General features: G+C 36.4%; 1 protein-coding gene across 4 annotated transcripts in view; it reads left to right on the top strand.

Moving 5' to 3' along the window:
- The window catches only part of SLIT2 (slit guidance ligand 2), a 361,007-nt gene that overhangs the window by 271,693 nt on the left and 72,479 nt on the right, over positions 1-16,835 (top strand). For 2 of the 4 annotated variants that reach the window (XM_063107731.1, XM_063107729.1), the window contains 8 exons: positions 2,053-2,196; positions 2,308-2,471; positions 3,471-3,494; positions 6,956-7,106; positions 9,755-9,829; positions 11,367-11,510; positions 14,748-14,891; positions 16,540-16,706. In XM_063107731.1, the coding sequence (XP_062963801.1) occupies positions 2,053-2,196; positions 2,308-2,471; positions 3,471-3,494; positions 6,956-7,106; positions 9,755-9,829; positions 11,367-11,510; positions 14,748-14,891; positions 16,540-16,706 (1,013 nt within the window). The remainder of the gene's footprint in view (positions 1-2,052; positions 2,197-2,307; positions 2,472-3,470; positions 3,495-6,955; positions 7,107-9,754; positions 9,830-11,366; positions 11,511-14,747; positions 14,892-16,539; positions 16,707-16,835) is intronic. The other 2 variants (XM_063107732.1, XM_063107730.1) reach the window with 1 other exon arrangement.

The raw sequence follows: 16,835 nt of genomic DNA on the forward strand, positions 1-16,835 counted from the left end.
GAATAGATGAGATGGTAGGGAGGAGAGGCAGGTAAAAAAAAACAAAAGAAATTGGTGTCCAATATTTATTTTCCTATTTCTTGGACCACATTAATTTGAAGTGAGAATGAACTGCCCGTAACAGCATCTTCTTTCAGTTCTTCAGGCTCCTTATCCCTTTTTTTTTTTTTTTTTTTTGGTCTCTAACTCCTTTACTGAGCATATGAATTAAGGAACAGGGTCAGCAGTGCTTGTGTTGTGGCTCAGGGTGCAGAGCTGTGGAATTAATCAATCCCTACCTCAAACCATCCCTGAAGGGCTTTAAGAAAGTGTTAGATATACCAAGCAGAAGACCAAAACTTCAGCTCCCGGTGGGGGACCAAAGAGCACAGCAGAGAGTCACCATGCGATGGCCATAGCTGTGCATGTCCACGAAGTACCTAAGACAGCAAGCAAGGGAAATGGAAATACCCTATGTTAGCTAAAGACGGGGATCTTTTGGCTGTTGAAAGAGAAAACTTTGTTTAGTATGTTAGAAAATGAGGCATTCTCAAATCACGTAGCACATATTTTCTGAGCTAATAAAGTATTTGTTAATGTTCTGAGTATCAAAGCACTGAACTGAATGTGGATAAAGAAAAAGAATATCAGAAGATGTCATGCCTGAAGAGGGCTAAACTGTCTTTGGGCAAACAAGCAGCCCTATGTGAAACTGGTGACAAGCCTATGCCGCACTGAATAACATCCCTAGGAAGCCAGAGGGAGGAATACTTCAGCTGGGTGGAAGTCGTGTTCTGGAAAAGGTTGAGAAAAGTGGAGAGCAGGGCAGGTATATTCCCAAAGGTGACCCCAGCACGAACAAAAGCTTAGATACAGTCATGCAGAACCTGCAAGAATGATGTTCACCTCTTCAAAGTGTTATGTACAAACCACAGTTCCACAGAATATTGATATAATGTATGAGAAAAAAGGAGTTCGTTGGATATCGTGCTAAAGAGTCCAACGGGTACTTACAATGCAGGATTAGAGCCTTTAAGACATGAATGCAGCATGTCACTCTCCATGAGGGTTGTAAAGTATTCCACAACAAATATGTTTTGAGCACCTAGTATGTGCTGGGCACGTGGGAAATGAAGAACAGAATTGACAAAGATCCCTGACATCCAGAGCTTGTATCCTAGGAGGAGGGGACGTACAAAGGACGGTCAGCAGTAACATAGTAAATAAGTAAATTATATATCACAGACAGAAACATATATCTTAGAAAACAGCAAAAGCAGACAAAGTAAAGGGAATTGAGAGTGCTAGGAGATGGGAAGGGGGCAAAGACAGGCTGCAAATATTAAAGCAAGTGGTTGAGGTAGGCTGCACTGAGAAAGTGAGACTGAGCAGACTTGAGGAAGCCAAGTGATCAGCCAGGCAGACATCTGGGAGAACATTCCAGGCAGAGGATAAGAGAGTCTGGTGTGTTTGAAAAAGAGCAAGCAGGCCAGTGTAGCTGGGCTGGAACAGCCGGGAGGAGAGAATCAGAAGGATTCTGGAAAGTTCAGAAGGGTGGGCTCCGATCTGCTGTGCATTACAGGCTCTTGTGAGGACTCGGGCTTTTACCCAGAGGCAATTGGGAGCTGATGCACAGTTTTGAGAGAGGAAGGACAGAATCATTCTAGCTGCTGTTTTGAGAATGGACTGATCTTGTTTTTCACAGAGCAGCTTGAAGGACTAATAATGTTTTATGGTGTTTTATGATATTCTTGATAACAGGTGCTAGATCTCACTCACTTTTGTCTGCATTTCTACGTCTACATCTTCCAGAAAAAAATGTGTGAAATTGTTATTGAATACACATATATGTCCCACTCGATTTATGTTCATTTGACCACTTACATAACTCTTGCTTTTTCTAGTAAAATGCCAAATCTTCCTCCCGTAATACCTAAATTATTAAAGTTAAAATGTCAGTGTTTAGGTTAAAAGAAGTGCATTTCTTGATAGGGTTTCCTCAAGAAGGAGAAAATCTTTCAGGTGAGTTAATGAGATGCTACACTTTAATTCTACAACTATTTGATCAAACAGATTATTGAATGCCAACAAGATAAACTGCCTTCGGGTAGATGCTTTTCAGGATCTCCACAACTTGAACCTTCTCTCCTTATATGACAACAAGCTTCAGACCATCGCCAAGGGGACCTTTTCACCTCTCCGGGCCATCCAAACTATGTATGTATATGTGATTTGGATCAAAGTAGATGATCATTATTTTCACTCTGAATGTATAGTTGAGTTCATTGCAAGTCGTGTATGAAACTGTTCTGTGTGTGTTTCTGAAAGGCATTTGGCCCAGAACCCCTTTATTTGTGACTGCCATCTCAAGTGGCTGGCGGATTATCTCCATACCAACCCGATTGAGACCAGTGGTGCCCGCTGCACTAGCCCCCGCCGTCTGGCCAACAAAAGAATTGGACAGATCAAAAGCAAGAAATTCCGTTGTTCAGGTAATTTCTTACTTCATGTGACATTTCCCCTGTGACCAAAAACAGTGGTTACATGAGACCTCACAAAAGCAGCTGCTCTTCGGCTGATTACAGAATATTATAGAATTATTTTTTCCTTTTCTTCTGCCCATGAAGAAAATAAATAAATAAATAAAGAGAATTGTAGACACAGCTGATATAGGACTCCTATATGTAATTTTGTTTTAACACTGTCCGCAGAAGAAATAGGCTGTTGGCCAAGTTAAAAATACGCCTGGATATGTTATACTCCACTTCCAGGATTCAAAGTAAACAAGGGCCTTTCAGCTAACTCAGAATGCCTTTAAAGTATGTTAAGTCTCATGTTTGTTGTATTATTCTCTATTGACCAACTTAAAGTAATCAATCATGTTTTCATTTCTTCAGAAAGTGAACTGAGCCTTGGTTATGTGATTTGCTCAGGCTCAGAAGTGTGCAGTGGGGGGAATCTCCCATCCTAGTTTCTCACTCTGAGTGCACTCTCATTTTGCATTCTCTTATTTTGAATAAGACTGTAAGAATACATTTTTTTTCCCCCAAAGGCCATCTTTAAGCATTTTGGAAAGATTACATTTATTTATAAAAAACTAAATATAAGTGCACTGTATTACTATTAAATTGAAAGCTTATTTTCTTGAAATTTACTGTTTGATCTAATATTTTCTATTTTCTTATGATAGAATACGTTCTATATGTTTTTGATAGTATGCTATCTACCTATTCCAGGTATATTTCACATTCAGCAGTTAATTCATACTAAAAAGCTAATATCAAAACCAAGTTAGTTATTGCCCATGATTATAGGTGCATATACTATTCGCTGTCTATGAAGGTATTTCAGCCACTGCCGTGAATATACATTTTTCACTTAATTATCTATAGTAACTTTAGTCCATTCTTAATCTAATATAACTCATATCTCTGCTTGCTGACATTCAGGTGCATCTTCTATTTTTTTTTTTTTTTCTCTTTTTTATTTAGCTAAAGAACAGTATTTCATTCCAGGTAGGTCTTGCTCGGTGGTAGGACTAACTGCAGACACCCTTTCCTCACCTTATAAAATAGAGCTTCTAAAACTTTGATATGCATGCTTTTGAAAGTACAGTGGATATCCTATGGATAGATCGACTTATGAGTAGATCACTTGTAGCTGTTTCCTGAAAACCTGACCTTTGCATGCAGCTGCTGATGTTAAACATATATTATTAAACAACCATCCTTTTCTCTCTCCCTTTCACTTTGGCACATTATCTAAAATTTCTCACAGTAGCTAAAATGTTTGAACCTATGGCTTTCTACTTAAATCATTTTCTCTCCTTACATTTGTATATCTTATCTTTTAAGCTGTTTTTAAAATATAGCTTATCGAGCTGGTTTTAAAGACAGAGACCTTTCTGTTTTCAAAGAGCTAGTTCTACCTGAAATCAGTTTCAAATGCACAGAACTGTATTTTCAATCATGAGACTTACCTTTTTATAGGTTTTTTATACTAAGAAAGTGTACTTACTTCTGCTTCACTTTTTATACAAAAACAGCAGCTTTCTGCTGATTTATATACAGTTGCTTCTTATTTGTGACTTCACATTCTTACATATCCAGAATTATAGTCTAGCTTCACAAAAAGAATATTTGTGTTCATCATGAATGTATCAGAAGTTCAGGGACACTAAATGCCCTGAATAATTCAGGCAGATGAATAAAATGTTTCAAAGAAAAGTAATTGCATGTTTTACCACTAAAATGTTGACACCATCAACACTGATGATTCTAGAGCTAGCTCTTTAAAATATGTTTCTTTACTTATTTTTCCTTGCCTGCCAATTGTGTAAAATGCCTCTTCACTTGTTTGTTTTAAACCTTTATATAAAAATATATGTTAAATATTGATTGGACACTTTCACCATCTCTTGAGTATATCCTAAACTATATTTTAAGAGCTATAAATAAAAAGATATTTCTATAGTGTTAGTGTGCAAAACAATATTTTCTTAAAGAAGAACTCTGGGTTTGGTCTCTATTTTAAGGAGATATTTGTTGATTGCTATCATTTAATTATAATTGGAATAATTACATGAATTTAACAGATTTAGTTATATTACATATTTTGAGTTTCAATGATTAATAATAGTTTATATATTATACTGTCTGCATAACAGGTATCATGTTGAAAAGAACAGTTGATAGGCTTTAATTAGCAATTTTTAAAATTCATTCTTTTTACCCAGTTATTAAGTGGAAAGTCATCTGATAGCTATTACTTAACTGGAAAAAGCCATATTCTAAATACCAGACCACCTATAGAATAAAACATTAATATGATCTAAGTCCCCAAATTACAGCAGTTAATGTAATTGTTACCAATTATTCAAACTATTACATTTAAATATATCTTATTAAAATGTTAGAAATTACTATTTCCAATTCACCAAAGAATAAAAGTCAAGTTGTTTCCATAAGTTCTGATACAGTTTTTCCCTCTTATTGACAGCAACCAAATTGATTTTACAAAGTATCTTTTATATCAGATATCACGTCTGAACTTTAAATTTCTGATAATTCAATTTTCATTATTTAAAATAATAATTGTAAAGGCCAAGCCTCAGAAGGATTCTTTGGGCCTCCCTCCCTTTTTTTTACTCAAAATTTTAATTAAAATTTGAGCCTATCTAAAGAACCACCATAAAATAAGTATTATTGTCATTGCATTGAATACAGATTATTTGAAATGTAAGATAGCCAGTGCATCTATCACTTAGGCTTTGTTACCGGTATACGCTTATTTCACTTGGATTAAACTTTAAACCACAATACAACAGATCCTCAATAAATACTATGGCATTAATCGCCAGATGTAATGAATCTATTATATTCAGCATTGCAAACTTCATATGTGATTCCGATTCCATTTCCACTAAGTGACATTATTTATAAATTGGAAAGCATGTAAGCCACAACCTAAAGATTAATCCCAATGTGCTAATAATAGTCCTTTAGGATCTCTGTGATTAGTGTTTTATTCACTTTTACATGTGTGCTTGCATACTACCATTCTATAAGGCGTTCTAAATATTACAGTGATAATTCAAAAGGAAATCTGTCTGGCAGAGAGTTTATCTTTTAAAGGAATCAGCAAGAATTTAGTTTGTGTTATGCATCTTTTATGCCATTGATTTTCTTGTGAGACCACTGAGCTTCAAAAAATTATGATAAAATTTTACAAAGCATGACACTTTGCATCACACCGTGCTGTTTCCCTGTAATAGTAAAGAAAGAAGGAAGAGAGCTTAGTTATACCTATGGATATTAATCTTAATTGGGATTACTCTGTCTTTCTCTCCGTCTTGGTGATATTTACTTTGCAGGAATTCACCATTTTGGCTGTAAGTAAAAGTGTCTGATCTGAAACCTGTCCTCCCTTCTCAATCCTGATGTACCTTCTTCTAGTCTTGGTCTTTTGCGCCTTTCTTCAAGAAGAAACCACAGATCTTTTGAGCTTCTCTGTTGTCCTTGTAGCTCACCTTCCACTTCTTCCTGGATGTTGTTCCTGAGAGCTGTTGTTTCCGTTCTGCAGTTCTGAGGGACGGTGGAAGTGTCTTTCAGTATAGCCTCTTCTTTGTGTTTCCAGGAAACCTTCGGTAGTAATACTCTTACTATGGTCATAAACATTCTGCGGGAAGAATGCATGTCATGTAAACAGTATTACATTTCCAGAACGTCTGTAGCTTTTCTCCTGCTTCCTCTCATCTTTCCTCTTGGTCTTACCCTTGGCCTAGTGGTTGGTGTAGTGATAATGTAGCGAGATTTTCTGTTGTGCTTGATCTAACCATGTGGTTGCGAGGTATGAGTAAAACATGGTTCCGTCAAGCACCATGGAACGTCACGCAGCTTTCTACAGCATGGCAAGCTGCTGAGGCTTAAATCAGGATTGAACTTGTTTCTTTTTATAAAATCAAAATGAAAAAAAGAGGGCTTGTTAGGCATTTCTGAAGATTATGTGAGAGGGAGAGAATAACAAAAGTCCATAGAAAATTTAAAAACCTGAGTACACCTATTTGCCTTGAAAGCCCTAATTTATAATGACATATAGGAATATGGTTATTACTGGATACATTTTCAAATCTTGACTCAGAGAAAAAATAAACTTCTTAATTCATAGCCATTGTGTGATTAGCTGTGAAATAGGCTAGAATGGCTCAGAACTGGATCAGCAGAAAGTACAGCTGTGAAAAGCTCAACTTTATTAATGTTTTCCTGTCATGTGAATCTGGTTGCTCTTTTTTCCAGAAAATTCCAAGCCTTTATTTTAACCCTCTCCTGACATCCATTGACCAAAATTCCCCAAGTTGTCTCCCTGCTGCATAATCTATAGTTATCTTACTTTTTTCTTCCTACAAATAAATAAATATTCTCACCTTTAGACTCAGTCTCTCTTTTTTTGTTGTTGTTTTGGTTTGAATCTTCAATAGGTACAGAAGATTATCGATCAAAATTAAGTGGAGACTGCTTTGCAGATTTGGCTTGCCCTGAAAAGTGCCACTGTGAAGGGACGACAGTAGATTGCTCCAATCAAAAACTCAACAAAATCCCAGACCACATTCCCCAGTACACTGCAGAGCTGTAAGTTCATCTCCCAGCAAAATCCTGGTTGGGAGGGAAGGAATGAAAGCATCAAAGCATAGGAATTTTGTCTTGCCATTTTTCCCTCAATAATTCTATTAATGTTAATTAATATACATTACATTGGCATAACTCTTCTTTTTGTAAGAGTATGTTAGAGGCTGTCTTTATTTAACTTTCTAGCCAAAAAAAAAAAAAAATTACAGAAATTAATTTATCTCTCAAAATTCAGTTTGTACTTAATAATAGTAGTGTTTATATGGTCCTTATTTATTGAGTACAATTTAGGCCCAAACCCATTTCTAAGCAGTTAATAGATTTTTAACATATTTAATCCTTGCAAAAACCAAATAAAGTAATTTGAGCACCATCATTTTGAATTTTTGCTAATTATAAATCAGATCAGGCAGTTCTTTTGTGTCTCCATTACTACTTTGTTGACTCACAGGTGGAAGGATTCAGTTATTATCAAGTGTTAAAGTGCAAAGAATAGCTTTTTCTGAACAATGGATAACATAGCAGGAAAAGCTGAAAAGGCAGGGTATGGTTGGACTTGTATTTACAACCTAACGTAGGACCTTGCACATCCTAGGTGCTAAAATATGTTTGTTGAATCATTTGTAGATTCTATGCCCATGTATGGTTTGCTTTTACTGTCTTTATTTATAAAAGGAACACCTTTAATGTCAGTGTTCTAAAAATTCAAGAAGAACCTATTGAATTCTCATCATTTTCTGAACATCGTAGCAAAGTTTATGTATAGCACCATCTGGTATTTGTCATTTACTGCTTTGCAAAATTGGTTGTCTCTTTGCGTGTGTATAATCCTTTTGTCTTCAACTAGAACATAGCCCCTTGATGACAGGGATTGTGTGTAAGGGTTTATCTCCCACTGTGCCTATACTCATGCCTGTTACTCAATGAATTTTAATCAATTTGAATAATTAAAAATAAAGCAATGCCCCAAAGACTCACAGAAACTAACTACCTTGTGGTTATAAAGATGCTTTTTTATTCCCATTAGTTCATGAAGCTACTTCATAGCTCCAGAACTTTTAGAAATGTGTGGAAACCATGCAACAAAAGCCCTGAACTCTATTTTTTTTTTTGCATTCATATAGGGATATGTGCTTATTTCTGGTAGTTAACACTAGTTAACTTCCAATATAACTCTTTAAATAGGGTTCTTTGGCAATCAAGAATGTGGTAAGACCTAGCTTCTAATTTTGGCTTCAACAAAGTTTCGTGTGTGTGTGTGTTTTAAGAAATTAATAAGTTTTAAAATTTATATTTATAAAATCAGTACTAGGGAGAAAATATTTGCAAATCATGTATCTCTAAGGGACTTACACCTAGAATATAGAGGGAACTCTTACAATTCAACAGTAAATAGGTACATTGCAGATACCAAAGAAGATATACAAATGTCCAATAAACACATAAAAACTGCTCAACAACATTGGTCATTAGGGAAATGCAAATCAAAAAAAAAAAAATGAGATACCAATTCACACCCATGGGAATGGCTATAAGAACAAAAACAATAACAAGTGGGAGAAATTGAAATGCTCATAAATTTCTGGTTTGAATGTAAAATGGTGCAGTTCCTTTGGAAAACAGCTTGGCTATTCCTCAAAGAGTTAAACATAAATTTACCATGTGAACCAGCTATTTCACCCCATGTATATATTCAAAAGAATAGAAAACATAGATTCACACAAAAACTTGTACACCAACATCCATAGCAACATTATTTATAATAGTCAAAAAGTGGAAGAAACACAAATGTCCATCAACTGATAAATGGATAAACAAATGTGGTATGTCCATACAATGGAATATTTTTCAGTCATAAAAAAATATAATGAAGTGCTGAGATATGCTACAACAAGAATGAACCTTTAAAACATTATACAAAGTGAAGGAAGCCAGACACGAAAGGTGACATTTGTATGATTCTATTTATGTAAAATGTTCAGGATAGGAAAATCAATAGAGACAGAAAGTAAATTAGTGGTTGCCAAGGACTGATGAGGGTGAGGTGGGGAGCAGTGGGGGAGGAGCAATTTGAAGTGACTGGTAATGATTATTGAGGTTTCTTTCTGTGGTGGCAAAAATAGTCTGGAATTAGATAGCAAAGATGATTGCACAATTTTGTGAATATACTAAAAAGCACTGAATTGTTCAAGGGTATTTCAAAGAGTTCTTGGAATAATAGAATTAAAAGATAGTACAAATCTTTCCATGAACTTTTTGAAGTGCCCTCGTACACTTTAAAATGGTGAACTTTATGGTATGTGAATTGTATTTCAATCAAGCAGTAAATAAAAAAATTATGGAGCAAGTAGTTAGGAAACATGTCGGAAAATGCTTCTTGGAGGGAAATAGTGAAAAGTTTCAGGAACTTTGTTCTAGAGAGCTGATTTTGATTATTGGTTTTTCTTACTGTGTGCTTTATTTTGGTAATTAAAAATTGAGTGAAATGGAAAAAACACATTAGTACTTTCCAAAAATCTTCTGTGATATGTATACTGTATTTTGTTTTAGGGCTATCATTAAAAAAATGTTATGATTTAGTATGAGAAATAAAACTTAATCCCTTCTTAACCGTTGGTAATGAACTTTTCTGTTCTTTCTTTTTTTCCCAGGCGTCTTAATAATAATGATTTCACAGTGTTGGAAGCCACAGGGATCTTTAAGAAACTTCCTCAGTTACGTAAAATGTAAGTCATTTGTTTGATATCTTTTTACATTTCTTTAGTGATTTGTTGTGATTTTTTTTCATCCCCTTACAGTTTATTTAGATTTCTTTGGAAACTTCGAAAATGTAAAAAACCCAGAGAAATGTTCATGCAGTGACTACATTTGTCATGAATTTAGGGTAATCTCTGAGACACACTTCTCTATGTTTTCAGACAATACCAACACATTCTCTGTAGCAGAGCCATAGCGTCTTACTCTAACTCAGACAGCTGGTCTGTTGCATGGCCACAGCAGGAATCCAGCAATCTAAGCACATTAAAACGGGTTCAGTAATGTTTTGTAACTTCCTTTGCTATTCCCCAAACCATGTTGTTATTCTTCTTTGAGCACATTCATGTCAACTATTTGACTTTTTGCTTCATTAAACTTTCATTAGAAGATAGTCAAAATTAATGATTGGTAAACTGGCTCTATAGCTCATCTGTGTTACTCCATCTCCACAACTCATGTTTTAAAATAAGATCATAAGCTCAGCAGTTTCAGCAACACTCAGTCAGTGCTCCATGCCCCTGAGGAGGAGGAAGGGGGGGACAGGACAGAGGCCAAGAGTGAAAGGCCAGTGGAGCACCCCCCACAGGAGGAAAAGCTTTGCTCCGTGACACCTGCATGTTCCCATTCGTAACTGGCCACAGTCACACAGACTGTACGTGGCAGAGTAGACTGAACCTACTGCCTGTGCACTCGACCCCCGTATTATGCTGCCTCCCAAAAGGTTTATAATTTCTTAATTGTCCACCTTTTTTACTGATACTGAATGCAGGGGTTTTTTAGCTATAAGATAATTTTCAATGCAACACATATTTAGTATGTGCAATGGTCTGAGAGGAATAAAAAGATACATAAAGTCCATCCTTGATTTGGTGTCACTCCTGATCTTGGAGTGAGCACTGAGAAAGAGAAAGAAGGAGCCAAAGAAAGGTGTTACTTCCACTGGACTTCTTCCTCTCTGGGCAAGCATTGTAGTATTTGGTATACATAACACTGAAAGTTAAGTTGGTTGTTTCAACATAGTATTACATAGAAGCTTAACTGCAAATAAACCCATATTCAAATATATTTCTGATGCTATCTGAACACTAACACATTTCAGACCACCCTTCTTCTCCCTATCCAATTGCCTTCTTTTAGTTATCAATTCATTCAGCAGTTTTTATATGGGGCATTTCTTTGAAAAGTTTTGTTTTTAAGTTGTATGGAGGACATAAAGTTTTATATAACCCAATAGCTAACCTCAAGAATTTTATACTCATGAGGGCCCTTGCAGATCAGGCTGGTATATTTTACCATAGACATTCCCTCTTGGAATTATTTTCCCTTTGGCTTGATGGGATAGGGAAATGATGTCTTTTCAGAGCCCTGACGGTACTGGACACTGAAGAGCTTGGAGATTGTGGGAGACTTTGCTCAAGAGAGGAAAATGAGCAAACACGTTGTTTCAGTTCCCTCATTGTTAGAGAAGAATCGTTTCAAATCTTTGTTTCCACTATTTTTGTTTAGAAACTTTAGCAACAATAAGATCACAGATATTGAGGAGGGAGCATTTGAAGGAGCATCTGGTGTAAATGAAATACTTCTCACGAGTAATCGGTTGGAAAATGTTCGGCATAAAATGTTCAAGGGATTGGAAAGCCTCAAAACTTTGTAAGTATTCTTATTTGTCTTGCAGTTCTGTCACTCAACGATTGTAGTTGATTGTTCATTGTAATCCAGGGAGGAGGAGGCATCTGCTACCCTCCCCCACCCCACTCTGGATCTGGCTGCCCTGTCCCACTTCAAAATGGTCATTCTTTTTCCTTTTCCTGAAACACATTTATCTTATACTCCCTCTTGGCCCAGGGTCTCAAAGCTTCAGAGGCTACTCCAACCCCTGCGGAACAATACTCTAACAGTTTATCTGGAGAGCACCCTTGTCTCCCCCTGAAGGTCTTAGTGAAAAAGAGACACTGCCTGGTGGTACCTCTTTTACTCTCTGTTTCAAAGAAAACACACTGAGAGTTGTGTCCACTTGCTCAGTGGTAGGGAGGTTGGGAAAAAGAAATTCTATGTTTCCAAAAGGCCAAGGATGGTGGGCATGGGATTGAATAGTAAGTACAACACTTTTGTATTACTTAAATTTTCTATACTGCATATATTTTTTATTATCTCTAAAGTATATGTTATGTTTGACAAAAGCGATGGCCTAAAAATCGGAAGGAAGACAAATAAAACTTTAAGCCTTTGGAAGACATGAAGGAAACTATTTGTAACCAAGAAGCAGCCCTTGGTAATTGCAGTGTAGAGGTGCCTGAGCTGCGCTCTGTCCCCTAAACCTTCACCCCTGCCCTGTGCTGTCCCTGAGAGCCATGTACGACCAGGGGTCTGACAGCCAAGGGAATCCATTTCCAACAGATGCAGAGAGAGAGGCGCATTTCTCCAGCCAATGGGATCTGTTAATATCATACCAAGTTCAAATCTGACAAAAAATACCCTGAACAGAGAACGGAAGTGTGTTTCTTGGGCTTTGAAGGGATATCCTGGAACTTGACCATCCAGCAGAACCAGCCCCCGACCTGCCAATGGCTCCCACTGGCTACTTTGAAGCCACTTCAAAATTGTATGCAAATAGTCAGTCTTTTTATGGAAGAGATACTGAGGCGTGTGTAGAAGAAGGACAGAATACATATATGATAGACGGCTGTGTCTAACCTTCCCCCGATCGATCTCACATAACTCAGCAAAGCACAAATTCTGCAACAAGCAGAAGCCTCCCTTCTTAGACAGTAGTTGAGGGACTATTTCTTGTTACTGGAACCTTCTTGGCAAGGCAGTAATGTGGAATGAGAGGAGGAGAGAAGGCTGTGACTCTGCCTGTATTAGTCTCTCCCAGCTGCTGTAACAAGATACCCCAAGACTGGGTGGCTTGCACAACAGAAATTTATCTTCTCACTGTTCTGGGGGCTGGAAGTTCAAGATCAAGGTGCTGACTGGGTGGATTTTTGGTGAGGCCTGTCTTCTTGGCTTGTAAATGGCCCCTTCTCACCATGTCCTCACATGGTCTTTTCCCTGCATACTGGTGGAAAGAGAGAGAGGAAGGGAGCTCTCTGGTTTGTAAGGATGTAGTCCGTTCAGCATGAGGCCCCACCCTTATGACCTTGCTTAATTAACCTTAATTACCTCCTCAAAGTCTCTCTGTAAATACAATCACATTTAGGAGTTAGGGCTTCAATGTATGAATTTGGGAGGGACACTATTCAGTCCATAACACCACCCCAAGGAACTTATTAAAGTATATCTTCTGACTAGTTTCATTCACAGGACTCTCACTCAGAGGAGTTCTCTAAATTCAGCTTTCTCATTTCATTATATTTCTATCGATGTTTTTGTGCCACTTATGTTTTGCACCTGAGACAGACACCCGCTGGCTCTTTCCTTAATCCAATTGTGCCTCAATAAGCACAATAGAGCAGCTTAGAGCCAAGCTCGGGGTATTCAAAGTCCCAAAGTAGGTTTATCTGGACATACCTATTCTGTCTGCCATGTGGTAGCTTTCAACTTGGAACTGTGAAGATTTTGCCAGTACATCCCCATTCCCTCTAGGCTTCTTAACCCTTTAGGACTAGTAGACCACTTAGTAGTACATGTGCATATTTCAGCGAGTCTCTGAATCCCCTGACATTACAGGCGAAATTTGGTGCACATGTGTGCTTATGGATTATTCCAGCAACAGAGAGCAATGCTTTCTTTACCTCCTCCCAGGGGTCTATGACTCCAACAAGATTCATACCAAGCACTTTTTATTATTTATGACAACGGAAAGTGCTGATAGGAATTCTCTTCTGTTGTGCATTTGTTTCCTGACAAAAAGTCATGCCTGGAAAAGGGAGGCGACGTCATCCTTTCTTCTTATCTGTGATGAAGCAGAATGAGAAAGTTTGTGTCTTTATAGTAGAGCAATCTAGAATTTTAGAGGAATGCCTTGTTGTCCTTTTATTTTTGCCTCTCTTTTTTACATTTTGCAATATTCTAGTGAGATTGTCAACCCATGTTTAGAAAAATAAAGAAAAATAACTTTTCAGTAATTCTCAGAAAGATTTATGATAGCTATTCCTTTTTGCATGGAAGTTTTAGGAGCTTTTTATTCCTTCTCCAAGCCCCACAAATAAACAGTTTAGTAAGGAGTTGAGAGCTGAGCCAACCTTTGGCTGTGATGAGGAAATCACAACAGTGTTAACCCTGTTAGTTGCAATGACTAAAAAGAAAAAAACAAGGACAGCATTTTTTCAAGGTAAATCTATTTAAACTTCATTGTGGACAACTGAGATCTGTTATTCTTGCCTCTTTTTAAGTTTAAACTTAAGACAATGAACTAATTTTCATAAATAAAATAATTTATGCAAGCTTTATGGATTCTCCCCAGCCCAGGCTTGACATTGACTCAGAATCTAAGTCCTTGAGATACCCTTAGTTCTTTATCTGCAGTGGCTATTGATTCTTTTCTGCCTCCTTTCTGTTCAATCTCAAATGTAATACTACCCTGAATACACAAATCACAGGGCTCCAAAGACTCAGAGCTGTAGGTGAATTAGGACATTATGTAATCATGCAAACATAATTAGAGCATCAAAGGAAAACATTCTACCTTTATCATGGGATTGTAAATGCACGCAAAGCTCACCTTGCCTTTTGTAACGGAGTTTAATCATTGACAAATCTAAGCATTTTTTTCTTGTAGGATGTTTTCAGTGTATATTTGTAGCAATTCCTAATGGCAAGAGAACATTCAGAAAATAATAATGAATGCTATGTATTTGCAAAGAGGGATTATTTTGATCCTCAGATAGGCAAAATTGATTGCCTGATACTTTATCTCTGTAACAATGCCCTCTTTTTTCCCCTTAGGATGTTGAGAAGTAATCGAATAAGCTGTGTAGGGAACGACAGTTTCATAGGACTCAGTTCTGTGCGTTTGCTTTCTTTATATGATAATCAAATTACTACAGTTGCACCAGGGGCATTTGATACTCTCCATTCTTTATCTACTCTGTAAGTATGAAAAATAGTCTTTATGTATTATTTGAATTAGTGCGTTATATGTGTTATTTTTATTAACAGCATTTTAATGCATTTATTAGGCATTTTATAAAAATGTGAACAAGGATTTAGATATCAGAAAAGGACAAATTTGTTCATGTTAAACATTTTAACTTTTATAAAATATTCACTACTATATCTTACATTAAATTGTAAGAAACAATTACAGTATGTCGTTAGTCAATTATTTTTTGTAGTAATGTTTTTGTGATAATATTTTTGTAATAATGCTTTCGTAATAATTCTTTTTGTCGTAATGTAATGATGATATGGCTTAATTTCTAAATTTATTTTATTATAACTTGACAGTGCTACAAATAAGAGAATTGTTATAGAGTTTCCCCAGTGTTTTCACATTGGGATATTTTCAGTATAAGTATCATAAAATGATAGGGTATTTGATATGTTATATAATGATAGAGAATTGATAGGATATTGCCAACAAAGTATGCTCAAAAGAATCATTCGCAGTGACAAGCGATACATTAGGACCACCAGACCAACAATCAAAGCTGTTCGCTAGAGGGCATTTACTACAATATTAGCAAAATACTGAAGAAATGGGTTGAGCCTGTCCAAGAGGATATTTTATGTAGACAGCTTGAAAATAAAAAATATTTGTAGTTCTAGAGATAGAATTCAGAAAGTGTCAAAAAAGGGAAAAAAAAACAACTTCAAATAATGTATTTCAAGTCTCTTGTATGTCAGTACTTAAAAAGTAGTCATTGAAATTATTAGTTATTTAACTGATGTGATTTTCTGGTAATGGTGGCATGCAAATATACTAATTAACTCAATAGGAGGGGAATAAAGATGGAAAGAAAAAAAGCATTTGACATAGCTCAAGTCACTAAAGAAACAATGTGAGGGAAGCATCCATCCATCAGTATAGTACTTAATCCTCTTTCCACATAAAACGTGACATTTTACATATAGTGACTAATTTGTGCATATTAAAGATGGCATGTTTATAAATAATGGGATTGTCAGTAGATTTGTGCTGAAGTGGTAAGATGCCAAAAGTATTGAGATTTAAAGAAGTAAATTCATTTTTATAACTGGCATTTAATCAACTCAGCTGTCAGTTTAGATGGGAAACCTATTCTCTGGAGCAAATAAGAGATGGAAATCTTGAGATGACAAATTAATGAAATAGCTGTTGTCAGGTTAAACTCAGTAATGTAAGGTAATCAGCCTTCATCTTTATATTAAATTACTGCATTATCAGCACGAGGAAGTTTGACAGCAAGTCAGATTTCTGACAACTTTGAATTATTTCTAAATGAGATATCTATCTATCAGTATCCACTGCATAAACCCTAAATTGCTGCCTTTGCCGTATTTTTTGCTCAAAATTATTTAAAAAATTCTCTTATGTGAAAGTGTAATTGTTAATGTTCAAGTTCCAAACATAAATATGTTAGCAAAAGAATGCAACCTCTATGTTGTGTGTGATTGTGTGTGAATGAAAGGATGGGAGCAAAGAATAAGAAGGAATCATTCCAACAGAAATAGTGCAGAAAAATGGTAGAATGAGATTTTGAGAAGTAAGAAAATGAAACCTTGACTAAACGGTGCATTGTTTGCATGTGGCACTTAGAAACCTCTTGGCCAATCCATTTAATTGTAACTGCTACCTGGCTTGGTTGGGAGAGTGGCTCAGGAAGAAGAGAATTGTAACGGGAAATCCTCGATGTCAAAAACCATATTTCCTCAAAGAAATCCCCATCCAGGATGTGGCCATTCAGGACTTCACATGCGATGACGGTATGAAATCTTTGCCAAATCTTTGGACATCAGGTGTTCCCGTGACTGTTCTGATGCTGCTGTGCACAAGTGTACTGCTTATCATAGTTCCATTCAGCAAATAATGATTGTGTGTCTTTTGTTTTGTGG

This window comes from Cynocephalus volans, chromosome 9, assembly GCF_027409185.1.
Source record: "Cynocephalus volans isolate mCynVol1 chromosome 9, mCynVol1.pri, whole genome shotgun sequence".
Taxonomy (NCBI): domain Eukaryota; kingdom Metazoa; phylum Chordata; class Mammalia; order Dermoptera; family Cynocephalidae; genus Cynocephalus; species Cynocephalus volans.